Source organism: Lissotriton vulgaris, chromosome 2_1, assembly GCF_964263255.1.
Source record: "Lissotriton vulgaris chromosome 2_1, aLisVul1.2, whole genome shotgun sequence".
NCBI lineage: Eukaryota > Metazoa > Chordata > Amphibia > Caudata > Salamandridae > Lissotriton > Lissotriton vulgaris.
The window spans coordinates 84,234,883-84,255,471 of record NC_141687.1 but is presented as its reverse complement, the minus strand read 5'-3'; the positions used below and the strand labels follow the sequence as shown (position 1 = coordinate 84,255,471).

Below are 20,589 nucleotides of genomic sequence, written 5' to 3'. Positions count from 1 at the left end.
CCCGTCTGACCGAAGAGGTGGAGAGGGTCAGGGGTAAAGGACATTGGATGATCACCAGAGAATGGTCTGTCCACGCTAACGGGGGAAATGGATATAACTTTAGTCTCAGCCAGATTGGTAAAGAAGGGGTCCAGGATATGTCCCCCTAAATGGGTGGTCTGAGATACCAGCTGGGAGAGCTGAAAGGCCTCTAAGTCAGCAGAAATGCTGCGTACCGTCGAGTTGGTAAGAGTATCGAAATGAAGGTTCAGATCCCCCAGGATGGAATAGTTAGCACAACCTATAGCTAGTGTGCTAACAGCTTCGGGGAATGAATTTCTGAACACCACATCGCTACCCGGCGGCCGATAGACAACCATCCCAGAGAACGTGAATTGGGGGCCGACTGAGATCTTGAAAGAGGCACTTTCGCATCCGGCAATGTTAAGGCCGCTCCATACACAGGCGAAACAAGACCTGACTATAAGGGCTATACCACCACCTCTCGATGATCTGTTTAGAGTGAACATAGAATAATCAGGGGGGGGCATGCTAGATTGGAAATAGCAGCATCCACTTCGCGAAGCCAGGTTTCTGTGATGGCAAAAACGTCGGGGGCTTCATCCTCGATTAGATCATAGATGTCCTGATGATGTTTCAATGCCGATCTAACATTCAGGTTTAATACCCGCAAATAGGGCGGCGAGCCCTTAGTACGGGGGGCAGCTAGCGAGCCCTTTCGGAGGATAGATCCCGGGAGGTCAAGCGCCCATCCGTTGCAACGGCAACGGTACGGGCCGCAAAGCGGGTGTACAGGAGGGAGCCTGCACCGATGAATGGCCTGACCGATGGAGCATAAACTCTCTCTGGAGTATGTAAGCATCACGGCTCGCGTAAAGATGTCTCGCCTGCCACAGCCCACCTACCCGCAGCGTTCCGCATGGCCTTAGCGCGGACGGGCGCAGACGGGCAGGACTCTGGCACGACTCCGGCCACGCGAAGGCGCGCCTGCTACGTGATCCCGCTACGCTAGGGGAGGAGCGTTAAGTAGGCGTTCCCTCGCTGGCGCATGCGCAGTGAAGCGCTGGCGGATGTAAGCGCCTCTTCCCCACTCCAAGATGGCGGCCCACCCCAGGCACCGGATCCGTCAAGCGACGGTGAAGGTCACAATTTACCGTGCAAGTAAGGGGAGGTAAAAACGAAGGGTCCCAGCAGACCTGAAAGCAAAGAAAATAGTTTTAAAAATGCGCTAGTCAGCGAGCGCGCAGAACGCTCCTGGCAGCCGTGCGCTACCTTGTCAGGGGGAGAGAAACCAGGGACTCGCCTTAAGTAGGAGTTCCCTCGCTGGCGCATGCGCAGTGAAGCGCTGGCGGATGTAAGCGCCTCTACCCCCACTCCAAGATGGCGGCCCACCCCAGGCACCGGATCCGCCAAGCGGCGGTGAAGGTCACAATTTACCGTGCAAGTAAGGGGAGGTAAAAACGAAGGGTCCCAGCAGACCTGAAAGCAAAGAAAATAGTTTTAAAAATGCGCTAGTCAGCGAGCGAGCAGAACGCTCCTGGCAGCCGTGCGCTACCTTGTCAGGGGGAGAGAAACCAGGGACTCGCCTTAAGTAGGCGTTCCCTCGCTGGCGCATGCGCAGTGAAGCGCTTGCGGATGTAAGCGCCTCTACCCCACTCTAAGGTGGCGGCCCACCCCAGGCACCGGAGGGCATCATGGAGCATACAGCCTGTATGGCTGGGACCACTTCCACTCTTAGTGACATACAACGTTGTCAGGATAGTTAATTTAATATGTCGGCTTTACTTTCAAACTTAATGATTGGGTGATTTTCACCACCAAAGTTAATATCCAGTTATGAAAACGATACTTTGATTTGATTCACATAGGATTATGTAAAGATAGAGAAAGGGAGGTGCAAAACACACTTTTTGTTGCTACGACAAAGTGGAGAAAAAGTTCTTACGACATGGCTGGAAATCCTTTCCACATATCCGCTACAATGTTAACAATTGCCCCTCCATGTTCCTTCATCCAAGCATTGTATACTGTAAAAAAAAAAAAAATAATGAAAAAATAGCTTTAGTTTCCCTTTCAAGATTGCAGTTAACATTTTCATAATCTTAGATGGTAAGAAGAGGAAACACAAAAGGTGCTTTGTTTGAGCACAGGTGTAGGTAAGAGATAAGATTAACCCCTTTGCCGGGGGTGAGGAGGGGACGCACGGCGATCCCATGCCCGTGACGGAACCGCTCCGTCACGAGCCTCGGGCGCGCTGTGCTTGTGACGGAGCAGTACCGTCACAGCCACGCCCGCTCAATGGAACGTCCAGCGCAGGCGCAAAATCAGCGCCGCAAAGACGCGCCGAGCGGGCCGTGACGGAACCGCTGCGTCACCAGCACAGCGCGACAGAGGCTGGTGACGCAGCGGTTCCGTCACCAGCATGGGAGGGGTTAATGAATGAAGGGAAAGGCTGATGCTATCAAAGTAACGACTGCGCCCTCTTCAATCTCTTCTCCCCAGAAGTCTGATTCTTGAAAAGGCACAAATGCCCACAGGGGGTGGCCAACTTAGTGGACAAGGGATTAAAGACACCTTTACAGGGGGATTAAAAGTTAGTTATTCATATACACTAGTAACTAAGGTAGCGCCATTTTGTACAGGCTCAGTAAGACGTATTCCTAGTTTTCACTTGCCCAGCCATTAAGCAAAGCAACAGTACTGGACGAGTAGGGAAATACTGCCTGTCGTTTTCACTTGGTAGTAAGTTTATCATCTAAAGGGAGAGCCACGTGGTTGCTCTCTGGTCTCCAAGTTAGCCCGCTGTTGTCGTGCTTGCAGCAAACTCGCGCTCTTAACAGGATGTCATTCATTACTGTTGAGGCTCCACATACGGTACAAGTAGGGCTCTGCCAGGCACGGTGTGCGCATAACCCTTTCTATGGTGGAGGAGGATTTCATGCATTTTCCCAGGGCATTTTTTCGCTTTTATTTTTATGAAGTTATGGCACAGTGAGGTGTCGAATGTCGACTCAGGAGTCATTTCCCCATTTACCTATTTTACTATGGACGTTGCCGCACATGGCAGTAAAGGGTTTTGACAGCTGTTAGATCATGCCTGCGATGGCGCTGCATGCACTCACTTGTGTGAATATTGTATACTACAAGGGGATTGCAGTCTGACAGTTGCTTAAAATTGGCTGGCTTTATTGTCAATCTTATTTGCTGCCTTCTAATTGGCGAGGGTGTGCTGGCCTCACTTCCTCTTTCACCTGGACAAAAGGGTAACTGGAAAATCAATTAAACATACATTTTCCAGTTACCCCTGACGAAGGGCCCATGGAGGCCCAAAATGCATTGGGTTGTTAACAAACTGCTTTGGATGAAATGTGCTTCAGTGCATATTCTTGACAGAAGAGGTTCGGATGGCCCATCATGAACACAAGAAATTTTGGAAAATCGGCATTTCCTTGAATGCGGACTTAAAAATGGTTAATAAAAAGGATTGAAGAAGTTTAAATATGGATAACATAGGACTTAATGGATAATGAATACTTTGATCTGCATATGCAGCAGCGATTGTGCCATGGTTTGGGGCACTATTTAGTGTCCCAGCGTTGCGACTTGTTGGATCACATGCCACTGGGGCCGAGCACGTTACCATTGAGCACGCTTTTGAGAAGCTTGGAATAATATAAGGAGTAACTTGATGCAAAAAAAATGGTGTGCAACCCACCCTCATATGATGTTTATAAGTTTTGGGGTGCCAGGTGTAATTTCTAGGGTTCAGGACGGGTATATGTTTTGGGGTGCCAGGGGAAATGTTAAGGTTCAGGGCAGTTATGGGTTTTGGGATTCCAGGGGTAATGTTAGGGTTCAGGGTGGATATGGGTTTTGGGGTGCCAGGATGACTTTTAGGGTTCATGGCAGGTATGGGTTTTGGGGTGTCAGGGGTTATATTAGGGTTCAGGGTGGATATGGGTTTTGGGGTGCCAGGGGGAATTTTGGGGTTTTTGCTGGATATGGGTTTTGGGGTGCCAGGGGTAATGTTACGTATCAGGGCGGGTATAAGTTTTGGGGGGCAGGGTTACTTTTAGGGTTTTAGGGTTAATTTTAGGGCTCAGGGTGGGTATGGGTTTTGGGGTACCAGGAGGGTAATTATAGGGTTCAGGGTGAGTATGGGTTTTGGGTTGCAAGGGGGGGGGGGATTGTCTGCCATTTTAGCCCGCCCGTATTGATTAACATTAGCCACGCTCCTTTATTTGCCAGGTTAGCTCCCCCCTGGAATAATTTCTACGGATGCCCATGCCCATCTCCCACCTTGCTGCTTCAGCCGCCCGCCCCCCCCCCCCCCACTCCGTTCACATACCTGTATAGCGTGAGGCAGCAAGAAGCCAGCAGGCACTCAGTCCCGGATCGCTTCCGATTTCTATCACAGCACTAAGAGAGGCCGAGCTGAAAGCATCCCACTAACCAGTTTACCCTGTGTTTTGAGCAGACACCCACAGCCCTGAAGGACACTCCCTCCTTTCTACCAGGAGATGCCTTTCATTCTTTCTTGTTAAGTAGACGGGACATTGAGGGGACACACACACACACACTGCAGCCCCGGGATTGAGCGAGTTGGACCAACACTTCTGATAACTATGGTAAATGCAAGGTTCAGTAACAGAGGGATGTCCAAGTGACATGGATCCATTTTGTCACTCTAAACATGCCGAACATCTACATACTAAGTGAAAACAAGTCATTGTAAGGGCTGACAAACAAATACAGCGCTTTTTTTTTACTAGTGCTTGAAAATGTGACTGTTACGACCTAACTGTTTTTACCACTTATTTGCTTGCTTATAATCTATGACCAAGTACTTCCGTCTGATTAAACATGTTGTCATACGGAAACCATTCTGGTTTTTTAAGCGAGCAACTTTTTGCATTCTTAGACTTGTAGTTTTGGCTAAAAATTCAGGACTGGATTAAAGCATTTGGCATTAGACGGGGCCACTTAAAATAGTCCTGTTTTTTACTTTCCATTTGTGCTTTCTTACTTTGTGGCACTGTTCTAAATCGCTATATTTAGGGCTTTAAGAGGACTGGGTCTCAGGCCGGTTAGTAATTAAAAATGCACGTTAAAACGTGTCCCTATAGTGCCCTGTGGTCATGTGCTTAACCTCTTCGCTGCAGTGCGAATTCGGCCGCGGTGAGGATTCGGCCACGGTGCGGGCAGGGATAGGGGGTGGGCATGGTGCTCCCTTACTCATGATGGCTCCACGCCGTCATGAGTTACGGGCGGCATGTGCTCATGACGGCATGGAGCGGTCATGACCTCGCCCACTCACTAATTCGCCTGCACAGGCGGGGAATTAGTGCCACGCTGGCAGAGCGTGGGTGGAGCGGCAGTTGATGCCGGCTCCATGCCATCATGAGCACACGCCGCCCGTGGCTCATGACGGCGTGGAGCCGTCATCAACCCATGCGTTTGCTGGGACAAAAACTGATCAAATTAAAGTAAAGCAAGTACCAAAAGGGGCAAAGGTAAAAGCAGCATGTGCTTTTAACTTTAAATTCAAAAAGCTACCACTTACCAGATCAAGTTCTATCTTGGGGTTGGGCCTCACTGGAAGCAGACATGTGGATCGGTGTTGGGTACCTGCTGGCATAGGTCTTTGACGCATGTTTTGCAGCAGCAGTAAATAAATAAATGCAGTTATAGTCTTGTTACCAGTGTACTATCTGGGTAATCCTAACTCTAACTGAAGTGCAGGTGAATAAGAATTATATTGTAAACAACTTAAAGTGTCAAGGCTGAACACAATACCTCAACTTTAACATAGGAGCAGTTTTTAAGACTTTTACTGGGTTTCCCACTTTTCACTACTGATCTGCATGTTGCAAACATACGTACAGAAGCAGGACAAAAGTCCTAAACAAGCATTCAAAATCAATAGGTCTCGCATTTGATTAAGTTAAAGCCATTTGCTAATGGTATTGTATAGCTAAGCAAATGGCTTTAACTTAATAAAAGGCGAGACCTATTGCATTTTTAATGCTGGTTTCCTCTCCAGCGCGGACAGTAAAATTAGCTGGGGTGTGATTAATACACATTCTACCTCTGTTCTACACACTTAAGAATACCAATTTAATTAGTATGCCATGCTTTGTGCTGGCATGGCCTCATACTATGAGCAGATTACAATCGGTCACAGGGACATACAGTGATTCCAGGTCTAGGTTTTCATTTAACAACCTGGAGGCATCTGGGAATTGTAGTCTTGTTGCATTTCAGTGGAGGCAATATGACCAAAGCTCTTGATGCTTTGTCAAAGAGCACAGCTCTGCAGAACCAGAGGCCTGGTGCAGAAAATAACGTGGCCTTCTCTGGGAGCCCTGCAGCTATAGGTGCCATATAACAACCTACAGGATACCAGTTAAAGTAAACTGAGCGAGTTGGTATTTTTTTTTAATAAATGCTTGTTGATGTGCTGAGGGAGTGACGTCGGACGCCCTCTCCCAGTGCACAGCCGAAATGTATATTTCAAAAGCAGCGTATTAGTACAAGCATTGACATAGCCAATATGTCTCGCCTTTAGAACCGTATAAGTATTTAGTTATGCAGCACAATATCCTTGGTGCAACAACATCCACTGTTGCATGGCTAAACACTTATAAGGTCCCAAAGGCGAGACCTATCGGCTATGCCAATGCTTGTTTGTATTTCCCTCCTGCAATACACTCTTATCTTTCATCTTCACTGCGGGATCTATGAAATCTTACTGGCTCACAGCCCTTTCCCCTCTTGCACTCTCACACCCTCTCGCTTTCTTCTAACCTCCTTAAAACAGTCTCTCTTATACCTTACTCTTCCTCCTCCACTATTCCCTACGTTATCGCAGCTAAAATATAGCGCTAAATGCTGATTTTCTATTTCACAAGAATTTGCTTTTTTTTTTTTAATTACCAAGTTAAAAGCTAAAGTGCAGTTGCTACAAAGGTCTTGCATTCGCGAGAATTTGAGCTATAGCCATTGGAAATGACAATGCCTTTTATTTATGTGTTTGCAAAACCTGCAAGTGGTGCTTACATAGCGCCTGCAGGTTTTGTACACATAAATAAAAGGCATTGTCATTTACAATGCCAATAGCTCCAACTCTCGCAAATGTGAGACCTATTGCATTGCAAATGCTGGTCTACGCTTGGCATCGGAATGATTGGATTTCATATTTGTATTGGACAGTGTGTTCTGTTCCAATTGAGTTCGAGAAAGAAGTGAACACTTAACTGTTAAAGGGGAGATCGGACGAGAGATATCCGTCCAGAGGCAGATTTCACAATGTGGATAGGAAACCCCGGGCACAAGTCCCAGTTTTCTCACGAGACCAAAATATGTGTTGTCTTGGGCAAATCATTTAACATCACCCTGCCTCCTTTTCTCTCAACGACCAGTTTGAGAACACTGTGAAACAGATTGTTTTTGAACGAGTGCTATACAAGAACGCCACAACTGCACAGTGTAATAAATAATACAAGTGCTTCCTGTTTAACAATACCATTAACCTTATATAGCGCTCACTGCAAAACTGATAACTTTAAAGGCCGCTTGATGAGATTGTCGACAGCGCAAAGAGGTATACAACAATGCTTTTAAGCATAGCAAAGATAAGTTTCAAGTAACTAACACATCTGACATCCTCACAGTGCATGCACTAATATATAGGGACTGAACAAAGTCAAAAGCACACTTCTCTTAAGTAGCTGTGAAGAGATAAACTGTGTGCTTTTAAGCTCTAATGATATGGATTAAAAAACTAAAAAAACCTTTGCTGCTATAAATCTGAAACTATGATTCCAAAATAAATACATAAATCAGAATGTTGCTCAGTGTATGCCGTTATGCCTTTTTTCACATTTCTGTTGTATGTTGTAATGTTACTGCAGCTAAACATTTGTTCACAAATTTCTCACGAAACATGTAATGGAGTTAAGCAACTTCTTATTTTGTGTTCGTTTGGCCTAGTGACTTTAATTGTTGAATAATAGACTAATACCGGTTTTCCAAGAGTCTTGATCGTTCTATTGTAAAATATTAACTCTTCCCCAAAGTACAAATACTATGGATTTTAAAAGCCCACTTTGACTATGTGATACGCACAACATGATTGATTCCTGGGGAAAAAATTATCACAGCATCATCTTTTCAGAACAGAACAATTTTGTCAGGTTCATGGACAAATGTTTTTGCATTAAGTAATTGATCCTATTGCTGCTCAAAATTAACTTGTTTCTGTCGTACCCACTTCATTCACCCCTGACCGCCTTTTCTTAGTGGCATTAGATGTTAGCGTCGGCCTTGCTCTGCAGGATTGTTGTGATCCATTCGTATCCATTTTAATATCCAAACAAAAACACAAACGCACCCCACACCACGCAGATCCACCCAGCACAATTCCACAAGTACCAATTCCAAATCCAACCCACATAATTCCACTCCACACCACATACATACATCCACTCCACATACATCCACTCCACTTCACATACATCCACTCCTAACCAAAACACATGTGTAAAAGACATTGTCAGTTACAACGCCAATAGCTCTAACTCATTCAAAAGCGAGATCGATTGCATTACAAATGCTTGTAATTAATGGCATGGTCTATTTTTCAAATACTTTTTACTCTTGAATCTTTAGACATAATTTAGAAACAAGGAAGTACATAATTCATTTCAGGGGGCCAGAAAAAGTAACCCTAGTTAACTTATATTTGCTATATATTTGGAGCCTTTCCTTAAGTCTCCCATGCCATCAGGTGAATGCCCATTGCTCTCAACCGGTATATTCCACACAAATGTTGGCACACACGGATGACATTGCTATAATGAGAAATATAGTAATTTAAGGTAAAGAAAATGAGGTAAGCAGATTTGGTCTCATATCAGATTGCCCATTCAATAAATGTAAAACACAGATAATGGCCAATAGCTACATTAAAATAAACAATCGGAACGCTCATAAACCATTACATTTGGGTGTAAACCGGGCAACGAACGTTGATCAGGTCGTAATGCTCAACTATGACCAACTATTACAGAAGTACGAAACCTATTTGAAAAGATGGAATAGCTTACAATTCACCTTAATTGGTTGCTGTTACATCCAAATTATGTCTATTCCATGAGCTTCGTCAGGATCTGAACACCATGTGGTACAAGAAAATCAACTCATTAACTATTAGATTCGAATGAGAGTACAGACCACCTCAAAGAGTCATAAAATATCTTAGGCGTTCCTAGATGTGGCTTAGCTTTAACTAATTTTAGCCATTTTTCACCGATCACGATATATCATATGTGCTGGTGATCACGTGACAAATACACAGTCATTGATTTTCAATTAAGCATTTGCAGAGTTGATAAGCGATTTTCTATCAATTTTACATAACAGATTTATTACAAGAAAGTACTAATAAAGGTAGCTCGGACTGCTATTAACATTGGGACCAAGATATTTAATTTACATAGCCCCCCTATGGAGCTCCTCATTATTACCTCCAATATTACAATTTCAGATGGCTTATGGCACTTTGTAACGAAACCATAATATATTCATTCTCCTGCAAATTCAGGACAAATATGGTCTTCTGGAAGAATCTTTTTCAAATCAGAAATGTTATACAAAAAAAAGAAATGTGTTAACATATTCTCAGAAAAGTTCACGAAGCGGGAAGCGGAGTAATGCTCTCGGTATTAGTATAACCATACTTTATATGACACAACAAAATTGGATAATTCCGTGTTATCCGCAATCTGAAAGCTCTAAACCATCGGACTGTATCCAATCTGGATTATACTCTGTGTAGGTTTTATAAGTAGGGCCGCCAAGACAATGTGTTGTCGCTGGTGTTCAATGTCAGAGGCTGACTTAGTACATGTTTGCTGGCTGCCCTTAATTACAATATTTTTTTAGATTTTCTGCGCATATTACTAAACCCACTATTGTTGGCTCCTTAAAACTCATAATGCTTGGAGTCGACTATGGGCAATGATATAACTGCATCTAGCAATAGGATCATTTGGGGTATGGTCATCGCAGATGTCTGCATATCATTGCGTTGGCTTGATCCACCGACGTTTTAGCAATGCAGAGCTTGATACGTTGTCACCTTTCATCTAGTACATGCCTTCTATCCAAGTTAGAGGAAATTTGATTGTAAGAGGGGTGAAAGGTTTTGGGACCTTTATCATCATTGATCCATCAATTACAAGACAGCAAGATGAACTCTGGAATATATTTAAATTGCCAACTTCTGCCCATGTATTTTTCATTTTAAGTAGGTTATATATATTTATGTTTTTGTTTTACTTCTCAATAAAAATCTATAATCCTAGCGCGCACAGCTCGAGATCAGCACTTTTCCTTACCTGGGAATAACCCAGTCCAGCAACATAAACAGAGCAGAACATACCAAGAAAGAAACTGAAAACTAAAGAAACTTGCCCGCCGACACACAAACAAGAAAGACAAATGAAGGGTTAAGGAAACTTCCACACCTGGGCCAGGCTGTGATGTTTTCAAACCTCACACTACGGCCAATCCTACCCAACAAGGATGATAAATCCTAAAACGAGGAGGCTGCTTGCTGTGGCCTGAAGAGCCCTCTCCAATGGAATACTTAAACAGAAAGCCAGCCCCCACTGAATTCTCCACCTGTGACTTGAAAAACAGAATGCTCCACTGCACCCTTAGCAGCACTCACTGTAAAGTGAAATGCGAGGAATGATGATCTGCAAAATAATAGATAAAGAACACTTGGAAACAGATGAAGACAAAATGTTACGTGCCTTGAAACACCAAATGCAATACGACTGATGATGACGACAATTTGTGGCAGAGAGCTAGGCAGTGAAAGACAAAGCACTTACTAGTGCAGGTGAACAGAGTGATTAGAGAAACCACAGAAGTAAACAAAGTGGAATAACCACTGAACCCCATGTTACTAATAACTTAAATATACTGGATTTTGTTGCTAAGGCTTTGAATTCTTACCATTTGTTTTCTAGCTGTATGGAGAGAGGCAATTATGCCTGCTGTATTATTTCTTCCTAAGCGATAATTTAATTATGGATTCCTGTGAAAATACTTGTCAAACATGGCAGTGTAGTGGACATTTCTTGGACCAAGAAACACCACGTTTTAGAGCAGTTGAAGCAGGCAACTCTGAAGTGCTTTGATGAAGGTATTTCACACAAACTGTTCTGTTGTACAGAAATCTGGAGAGAAGAGGATCCTACTTAGGCAAGCAAGTAAGAGAAAATCCGCTGAGACCACCAACAGGGGCATAAATACATCCCGTCACCCAGGATGATGCAGATTTCCATCACTTGGTACAAAAATAAAGTCATATTTTGCAAGTTTTTCCATCCCAATGTTGGTGCCTCGGTTGGTTTCTGTGTGTCACTAGGCTAGCCACTGGATGTGAGTGAAATCAAATGTTTCTAGTATACAGACTTTGGTCCTTTAAAAAAAAAAAAACAATAGGGTAGAAAACAGTCTGTGGTTTACCACATACAGCAAGAAATACATACCCGCTACCTCAAGCAGGCAACTAATACCACCAAACACAAACCGTGATCTCAACACAATATGCTGCAAGTCTCAATATTCTTTGATTGGGTCTCCCAAACCAGCCAAATGTAAAGACTATGTGGCATAACCAGCAGCTGGTGCGATCGGGAGGGAGAATGCAACTTGAACTTAAGTGCATCTTCATGGCAGGGACCCAACTAGCAGGATGCCCACTATACAAAGATGATGGGGAGTGACTGGTGGTCTACGGCGGGTCGGGTCGCAGAGCTATCTGGTCAGGGAAGTACTTGGAAGTGGCCGGTAACTTTAAAAGAGTGAAAAATGGAGATGGAGGATGGATATCATGAAATGATACAGACAAGCAAAGTGACCGCAATACAGTAAGGACTCTAACGTCTGTGCTAACACCCAACACCTCTGAGGATAAGATAACACAAGATTCCACCTATGTTGCACCGCACAGACACACCCATGACACATACAACAGAGCAGGGAGCTCAGAACACCAGCAAATGGGCGCTTAGTGATCGGGACTTTAGCAGAACAGCCTGAGAAGAGGAAGCCAAAATGTGAAAGGGACGCTCTGATGAGGAAACTGTTGGCAATACAAATCACATAAGGCCTCACTCATTTATGGTGGCAAAAAGGGGCGCCTGGGGGAGATATTGACAGGGCAACTCAGAGTGAAGACCAGTCTAAATTAAGATCCACAACGGTGGCTTAGAAATGAGACGACATCGCACCCCTTCCCCCACCCCAAACTCACCAAAGATGAGGGAGAAAGTCAGGATAAATTCAGCGAAACACGAGCTGAAGAACTAAATGCACCTAAACTAGAAATTAAAGCTATGAATCACTAGCTTAAAAGATATCTCAGCAACACACAACAGAATTAGGGCAACCGAAGAAGCCACTGAGGCAATGGGGCCCCCCGGTAGAGGATTTGGGGCACTAGATAGTTGATGGACAGGATATTAGGGTCCAATGCTAAGCCTTCCTCCCCCACATATTTCGTGACAAGATGGACACTCCAATTCCCATTGCACATACCCACAGAGTAGAAGCGATGCATTCAGAATATTTTGGAATCTAAAAAATAAACTGTGCAACCCTGTAAAATACTACACGAAGCACCCCCTGAATTACTGACACTTTCTTTTATGGCTCAATCATAACCGAATAAATAATGATCGATTTATTCAATGTCACTTAGAAAATACACACCTTGATTCAACACGTTAAGAACCCTGTCAGCTCAGAAACTATTTCTGAAGAAAATTGAGAAACACGGTTTGGAAACTCTTTGACGCTTCAAAAGTTATTGTTTATTCTCTCTTCCCAATGGGGATGCGAGCCTCACCTCCTAGAAAGAAGCCCCCAGTGTGTGCTAGCCAGTGAATAACAATATTTAACTCACTTCTGGCTTCAGACTACCTTCTATAAAAAACAAGAGTCTGGCCACCCTCACCTGCTTTGCAGCAGTAGAACGTCCCAGTCAGGTTGGTATCGATAACTGCGTTCCATCCTTTGGAACTGATGTCTTCAGCTGGGCTGTGGAACTGGCCGCCACCATTGTTGACCAAGAAGTCAATCCGTCCATGCAAGGCTAGCGTTGACTTCATTAAGGTCTCAACCTTGACACACAAAACACAGATGTTAAAGAAAGAATTGCCATGGCTTGCAAAGTGCAAAATGTACCAACACGCAGGCAATTGTTATATCAAAACCCTACGTTTTCTTGACACTGCTATGAGGGAATACCTCAGACGAGAGTATTGTTTCGTCATCCAATAAATATTACGCGGAACAAAGCACTACCTTATAATAGATACATGGCTGTGATTATTCAAGCTATTTAGGGTTTTGTCACTTCTTCCCAGTTCCCCCGCTCAGTAATTTAAGAACTTTCCTTGGAGACTGTCACAAATAAGTTTCCCCATAGTCCACGGCAAATAGGCTTCCTATTTCTGGAAGGTGGAGATAAAGGGGCCAATCCTTCCTACCTTCAAATATGTGTTAGGAAGAAACTGGAACATACAACAATTCCTCTTCCCCACAACGTGAAAAAGGCCCAGCTTAGCTGCTGAATGAGGTACTAGTTTGGCAGCTCCCTTTAAGCATGGCAGTCTTGGGCTTCATGTCACAGCTGTAACATTCTGTGACTTTTCCACTCTGCAAGATGCCAAATCTGGCTCCCCCACCTCTCCCTGCCTCCACAAGGCACAGGCAGGCTCTGTTCGATTAATAGCACTTACTGGGCTTCTCCTAATAACCAGGGAATAACCATGATTCCAGACTAGTGTTTTCCACCAAAACAGTAGAAAACAGAAACCCATAACTCAGTTCGAACAACAAGATCCCCGGACTAGATCGAAAATCTGGTTTCCGGTCCTTTGACATCCTAGGTAGTCAAACAAACAAAGCCAATGCAGAGAGCACTGCTGGAGGTGGGATGTTAAGAAGCGCCCAATAATCCTACTGTCAAGTCTCCTGGTTCTCCCAACCTACAAATGCCCTTATCTCACAACTGGATAATGGCGAGTACACCTCATACCTCTTTCTTCCACCACCCTACACTTACTGTGTGGTTACATTTTTAGCAAGCAGGTAACCCCATGGGACTGGGTCACTCAAGGAAATTCACAGGTTTGCCGTGTGTGACAGTCAAACTGGGATTTGAATTCTTTCCAACAAAGATTTTAATTCGCAACATCTCCTAAATTCTAAGGGTTAGAGATAAAATTATAACTGCTCTGGAATGCTAGGCTCAGCCAAGTGGACACTGTCACTAGACCTCAGGAAAAAGTAAAAATACCTGTCTCGCTTCATTTGGAAAGAGCCTGAAAAGGCTCTTTCAAGCCAGGGGTGGGCCAATAAAGGAAGATGCGTGCTCTCCTGTTGCTCATCAGGTACCGGTTCCACTCTACATCGGGCAGTACAGCATCATTTTCTGACAGACAGATTCCAGCTAAGCGTGTTCATATGCCTGATGAATAGCCTGGCTGAAAACAACCAGCAGGATCCTGCTTTGGCCAGCAAACAGCTTTCCTTTGCCGTCTACAACAAGTACAACCAAAAGCTGAAAGGTATCACTATGTAAATCCCTTTGGTCTGAATAATGCAAATGAACTCAGCCTAAGTGCTCAGATTGATGGGTGACACCCTGCACAACACATTAAAGGGAGACCAGGGAATGCGGGCAACGGGGACTAGCTGGCAGGGGAGAAGAGGTTTCTTAGCCTAAACCAGAAGACATCTATGTTACAAAACAGATACCCAGTGTCAAAAGACAAGCAGGTTGTCACTGGAAGCCACTGTTTTATGGAAATACTTGCCATGTTCTATAACGGAAAGCCTTCACCCTGGATGAACCATTAACACACAGGGCATTGGGGGAGGCTGGGGTGGATTTGGGAATAAGGACTAGAGTTCTCTGTTGGGTACCAGGAGGGGGCTGTGTGGTCAGCCACAATCCTCATCACCTCACAAAATCCGGTAAATGAACCTGTGCTAAAGCATTGGTAGTTTGGCACATAAAGCATTCAGGCTTAACTTACAGGCAATGTTTAAGTATTTACGCAGCACATAAACAGTAATAAATTGAAAACACAAGAAAAATGACACACTAATTTAGTAAAATAGAGTCAATTGTAATACAGTTTTTGACAGCCAAATGGCAACCCATCATGATTCAGCCCACGCAAGCCAGCACACCTTTCGTTCGTTTTTGCTTTCCGACTGGATTGAATGGCCACGCTTTTCTGTTTCATATCTAGTCTACAACCAAGAAACGAGTCTGGCGTAAATGCTAATCTTTATACAGATCCATTGATCCGGCAGCTGTAAAAAAAAAAAAAAAAAAAAAAAAAAAAAAAAACTTGGCAAAACCCATACACTGAATCTCATCTTCAATTGAAAACCACCAGTATGGTAGCAGGATTCTGCACTCTCTGTAACCACACAAAGTGAACCTTTGGATGTTTTGTGTGATCCAGCCTAGCATTGATTATCAATAATTACAGCTATATGCCATTTGAACATGTAAAACTGCGAATAAAAACCAAGGATTATTTTTCATGAATGAAGATTCTGCCAGATAACCACTTTTGAGCAAGTATTTCATGTATGTTACAAGCTACTTGTACGGAGATAATGCTGTCACAAATCATTTTTAAGTGCTGGATTCAATAAAGAGGTTGTTGAAAGCTGCTTTTACCTCCTCCTCTTTACGGATGTTACACTGCAGTGGAGTCACTACTGCTGGGCTGGAGGGTGGGATTTTAGCAGCGAGCTCTTCAGCTGCTTCTTTTAGTTTGTCCAGCTTTCGGGAAGCAATAACAACTTTGCACCCTGTGCAGAAATAAGAATATATACTTCATTAAAAAAATAGGAAACTAAATTATGCATCCATAAGGTATTGAGCACTGCATGTCCAATAGATCAGTACCTCTGGGAATATGCGATTGTTTTGCTGTGACGTTTATTGAATATTGAGGAGTTTACCGCATAATCCATCATCTGCTCCATAAACTGCACATTAAAAAAAATAATAGTTTCATGCACAAACGGTTTAAAAGCTACTAAAAACGGAGCAACATGGAAAGTGGGAGGACCTTTGCAAAGGTTCACTGGTCACCTTTATGTTGCTAATTGGTATATTTGGGTGGCATGCTGGTATTAATGAGGTTCAACCTATGCCCAGAAATTGTTAACACATCTAAAAATAGCCAAGTAATGAAATAATGGTATCATAAAATGTGCTACATTATATTGCATAATTTAACTTTTCTTGCTGCATAATATAATCAACCCTGCTGCATAATTTGGCCCTACTCTGCCACGTAATTCTAGTGCCCCTACATTAGATACTCACTGTCATGATAAAATGGATGGAAAGACCAATTAATATAACGGACAGCAGATCTCGCAATTCTAGTATAGCATAAGTTGCTGGGGACCAGACAAACGACCATTCCATTTTGGAAATTGCATTTTTTTGTGATCGCAAAATGGCATGTACAACAGTGTCTGAGGCACTGTTTGCTATTCCCAAATGGGTCACAAGGGACCTGCCTCATTAATATTCATGAGGTAGGTCGTAATTTGTGACCCTTTGGGAATGGCTGACACTCAGGGATGGTGGCCTGCTGAGGTCAGCAGACCACCATATATGTAACTGCTTATTCAATAAAGCAGTTTTTTGTTTAAAAATCCAGACCATTTTTCTTAAAGGAAAATGGGGTGCGTTGAAAAAGAAAAAAGAAACATTACAGTTTCATTTTTTAAGAGCAACCACTGCCTACTCTAAAATATTATGAGCGTCCACATTAGAAAAGAGGTCCCATTTGCGACTGGTTTACCACCAGCGTTCCATTGGCAGCAAAATGTGAATGTTTTGCTCAGCATTTCGGTCACAAAACATTTCTACATGGCACTGCGAGTCACTGTTAGGAAAGGACTCCCTGGCATAGCGAGTCGCAAACCCTAGTTTGATAGTCGGTAATAGGTTACCAACTCGCAAAATAGGTCTGTGGCATGTACAAACCCTATTTAGTGGTTGCAAACGGCCCAATTTCCCATTTGCGACCACTAAATATGGTTGTATATATGGCCCTAAGTGGCTTAACCGGTAGTGTGTTCCAAACTCAAGTATAAGGGAATAACTACACATTCCCATTACACAAAAATATCTGCTATGGTACTTAGAAATGTCCCCAATTGTTCATGGATTTTCAATGGATGACTGGTGCAAAAAAGTTAATACCTGCCAAGTCCCATCAAAGGCTGTCCAAGTACAAACCAAGCTAAAGGTTTTACATTGCCAGTAAATCCACATGACCCAGCTATCTACATTCGAAATTGCTAGCAAGTTAAACGGATTTACCCTAATTGTAGCTGGACAGTTTTGCACAAGAACCAGCCATAAATATGTTGTTCCTCTTTAGAATTTATTTAATTGCATAAACAGTGTCTGGCTATCTTGCGTGGGGATTGTTTGGACCGTGAATTTAGGTGATATTGAAAATAATTGGACACTAAAAATAAAATCACGTAACAATTTGCAGCTCCCAGCCTCTCGTAAAAACGTAAAAATAAATTAAAGGTAAAGGGGCATTTAAACGCAGCAAACAAGGGATTGAGGGGCATGGAGATTACTGAGGGGTGGACATTTTTTTATTTATAAAAAAAACTAGAACGGGAAATTTGAGGAAGCAACAGGTGAATTAAAGAGATTACTTGAGGGCAGGAATGTGATGGTGGTAGCAGCATATAGTAGAGAGAGCTAGACAATGCCTGCACTCCTATTGAGGGTTAAAACCAGAAAGAAAACAATGTGGCGTAACGGTCAGAGCTGTCCACTTTGGAAATGGGAAGCAGGCTCGAGTCTCTGCGTCGGCTCAACATCTGGTGATTGTAGGCAAATCATTTAATCTCCCCGTGCCAGCCCTGACAAGTATCACGCACCCGGAGTGACACTAACGCATTTCAGTGTGGTGATCCCCATCACCGCACTGAAATGCACACAGTCACACATATTAGGCATAGCGCCTAGTCTGCTGTCAAGCAGTACTACAGCTGCTAATCCTTCAAGTTCAAGAATTTGTATAGCGCACTACTCACCCAGAGGGTCTCAAGGCGCTTGAGGGAATGATCGGTGCGTTACTTATCACAAAGCCAGGTTTTTAGCTGTTTTCTGAAGGAGAGGTGGTTCTGTGTAAGACGGAGGTGAGTGGGGAGGGAATTCCAAGTCTTGGCCGCTAAGTAGGAGAAGGATCTTCCTCCCATGGTGGATCTATGGATGTGCGGAATTGCGGCGAGGGCTTGGTTGGATGATCGTAGTTGGCGGGTGGGTGTGTAGAAGGATAGTCGGGTGTTGAAGCATTCTGGTCCTAGGTCGTAGAGGGCTTTGTGTGCGTGGGTGAGGAGACGGAATGTGATTCTCTTGTTTACGGGAAGCCAGTGGAGGTCTTTCAGGTGACCGGAAATGTGGGTATGACGGGGGATGTCCAGTATGAGTCTGGCTGAGGCGTTTTGGATGCGTTGGAGTTTTTTCTGTAGTTTGGCTGTGGTTCCGGCGTAAAGGGTATTTCCATAATCCAGTTGACTAGTGACCAGTGCGTGGGTGACTGTCTTTCTTGTTTCGGTGGGGATCCAACTGAATATTTTTTTGAGCATGCGTAGGATGTTGAAGCATGAAGATGAGACGGCGTTGACTTGTCTGGTCATCGAGAGGGAGGAGTCTAGGATGAAGCCCAGGTTACGTGCGTGATCTGTAGGTATGGGTGCTGTACCCAGGGCCGGTGGCCACCATGAGTCATCCCAGGCATAGGGGGATGATCCTAAGATGAGGACTTCCGTTTTGTCCGAGTTTAGTTTTAAGCGGCTGTTCTTCATATAATCGGCTACTTCTTTCATTCCTTCGTGTAGATTGGTTTTGGCGGTGTTTGGGTCTTTGGTGAGGGAGAGGATCAGTTGGGTGTCGTCTGTGTAGGAGATGATGTTGAGGTTGTGTTGTCGCGCGGGGACTCATGTAGACGTTGAAGAGGGTGGGACCAGTGTTAGAAGTGGGCGGGGACGGAAGGGCACGGCGTGCCCCTACTTCTAAAAATGATGCTAGTCCGTTCCCCTACTTCTTGGTTTTGAAAGGGCGTTCCGGGACTGTAGGAATAGCCACTTTAAAATGACACCTTTTGTTTGTTTGAGTAGTTCAACGTGAATATTGACGAAGGTCGGGTGCGTGCTGCAACGTGAATATTGACAAGGGCCTCTGCACTGCGCCCGACCTCCTCCCCTTCCCTGTTGTGTCTCGGGGCCTACAAAGTGAGACTGAAAGGGCCATCAGTGTAGCATAGCGCGAAAGCGGCTACCTCTGATGGCCCTGCTGCTGCCGTAAGACCGTGATTCACACCTCATTTGTGAGGACACTGCCTGCCTGCCCGCCCCCCTGTGACCTGTGAAAAAGGATTCTTTGGCGTCAAGCAGACTGACGGACGCCACCTGGGGGACTTTGTGACTTGCTGTAAATCTGCTCTTTCAATGTGTAGTGCCCTACTCAGAAGCCAGTGCAGTTGGCGGCACCACCCATGCCAGGCTCACTGCGGGCATTTAAAATTCCTGGAGAGCACTATATGTAAAACAGTGCACTGGTGCCATTATATATAGAAGCGTGTACTGAAATCACTATTATGTATAGCGGTGCACGGGAGAGAACTGCATATAAACAAGGCACAGGAGTGAGTGTTTTTACATCAGTTCAACGGAGATCGTTATATGTACAGCAGTGCACCGGTATTATTATATATAGAACTGTGATTGGTGCACTGGAGAGCACTGTATATAAACTGGGCTCAGGAGCAAGTACCTATAAATCTGCTCACCAGAGGACGTCATATGTAAAGCAGTCTACTGGGATGATTATATATGAAAGCAGTGTAGGAGAGGTACTGTATGTAAAGTGGTGTGCTGCCTGATTATATGTAAAACACTATTTTAGGGCCCGTCCTTCTGTTTATCTTTGCCGTTTTGCACTAGCATCGCACTGCCTTTTCTTGATCCAGATGTATCCATTACTTATTTCGTGGTTCATTATATCGTAATATATGCTGTATATATTTCTACTTGTCATGTAAAGCGCTCTGATACTCGCAAGAGTCTTGTTCGTGCGATATAAAACCTTCAAAATAAATCAAATAAATACATGTCAATAGGCCCGATTTGGGCGGGAGACGCCCAACCTTTAAAGCCAAAACCAGCTTTATTTCTGCTGCCTGCGGCTTCTGCAGAAGTCAATGGGGGAAATTAATTCTTCCGTTTATTTTAAACAAATCTCCCTCTTTACTCTTCTAAAAGGTTGGCATTTTGCTCCACCAAAGGGCATCTATCCCGATCTGCCACTGCTCTCTGTGCTGCTGGTAGGGGCCAGACACTGCTGTCCCTGCCTATCTCAATCCAGACGTGCAGTTTAACCTATAATTACAGTACAGAGGCTCTTCTGATGCCCTTCAAGTCTTTTTCATGCCCTCG

The 20,589-nt window shown here is 44.1% G+C and overlaps 1 protein-coding gene across 1 annotated transcript in view; it reads right to left on the bottom strand.

The window, feature by feature from the left end:
* Positions 1–20,589, bottom strand: part of PECR (peroxisomal trans-2-enoyl-CoA reductase) — an 89,009-nt gene that overhangs the window by 63,049 nt on the left and 5,371 nt on the right. Inside the window, exons 2-4 of the mRNA XM_086954495.1 lie at positions 15,782–15,915; positions 13,034–13,199; positions 1,946–2,027 (exon numbers count right to left, since the gene is read on the bottom strand). Coding sequence (XP_086810621.1) covers positions 1,946–2,027; positions 13,034–13,199; positions 15,782–15,915 — 382 coding nt within the window. The remainder of the gene's footprint in view (positions 1–1,945; positions 2,028–13,033; positions 13,200–15,781; positions 15,916–20,589) is intronic.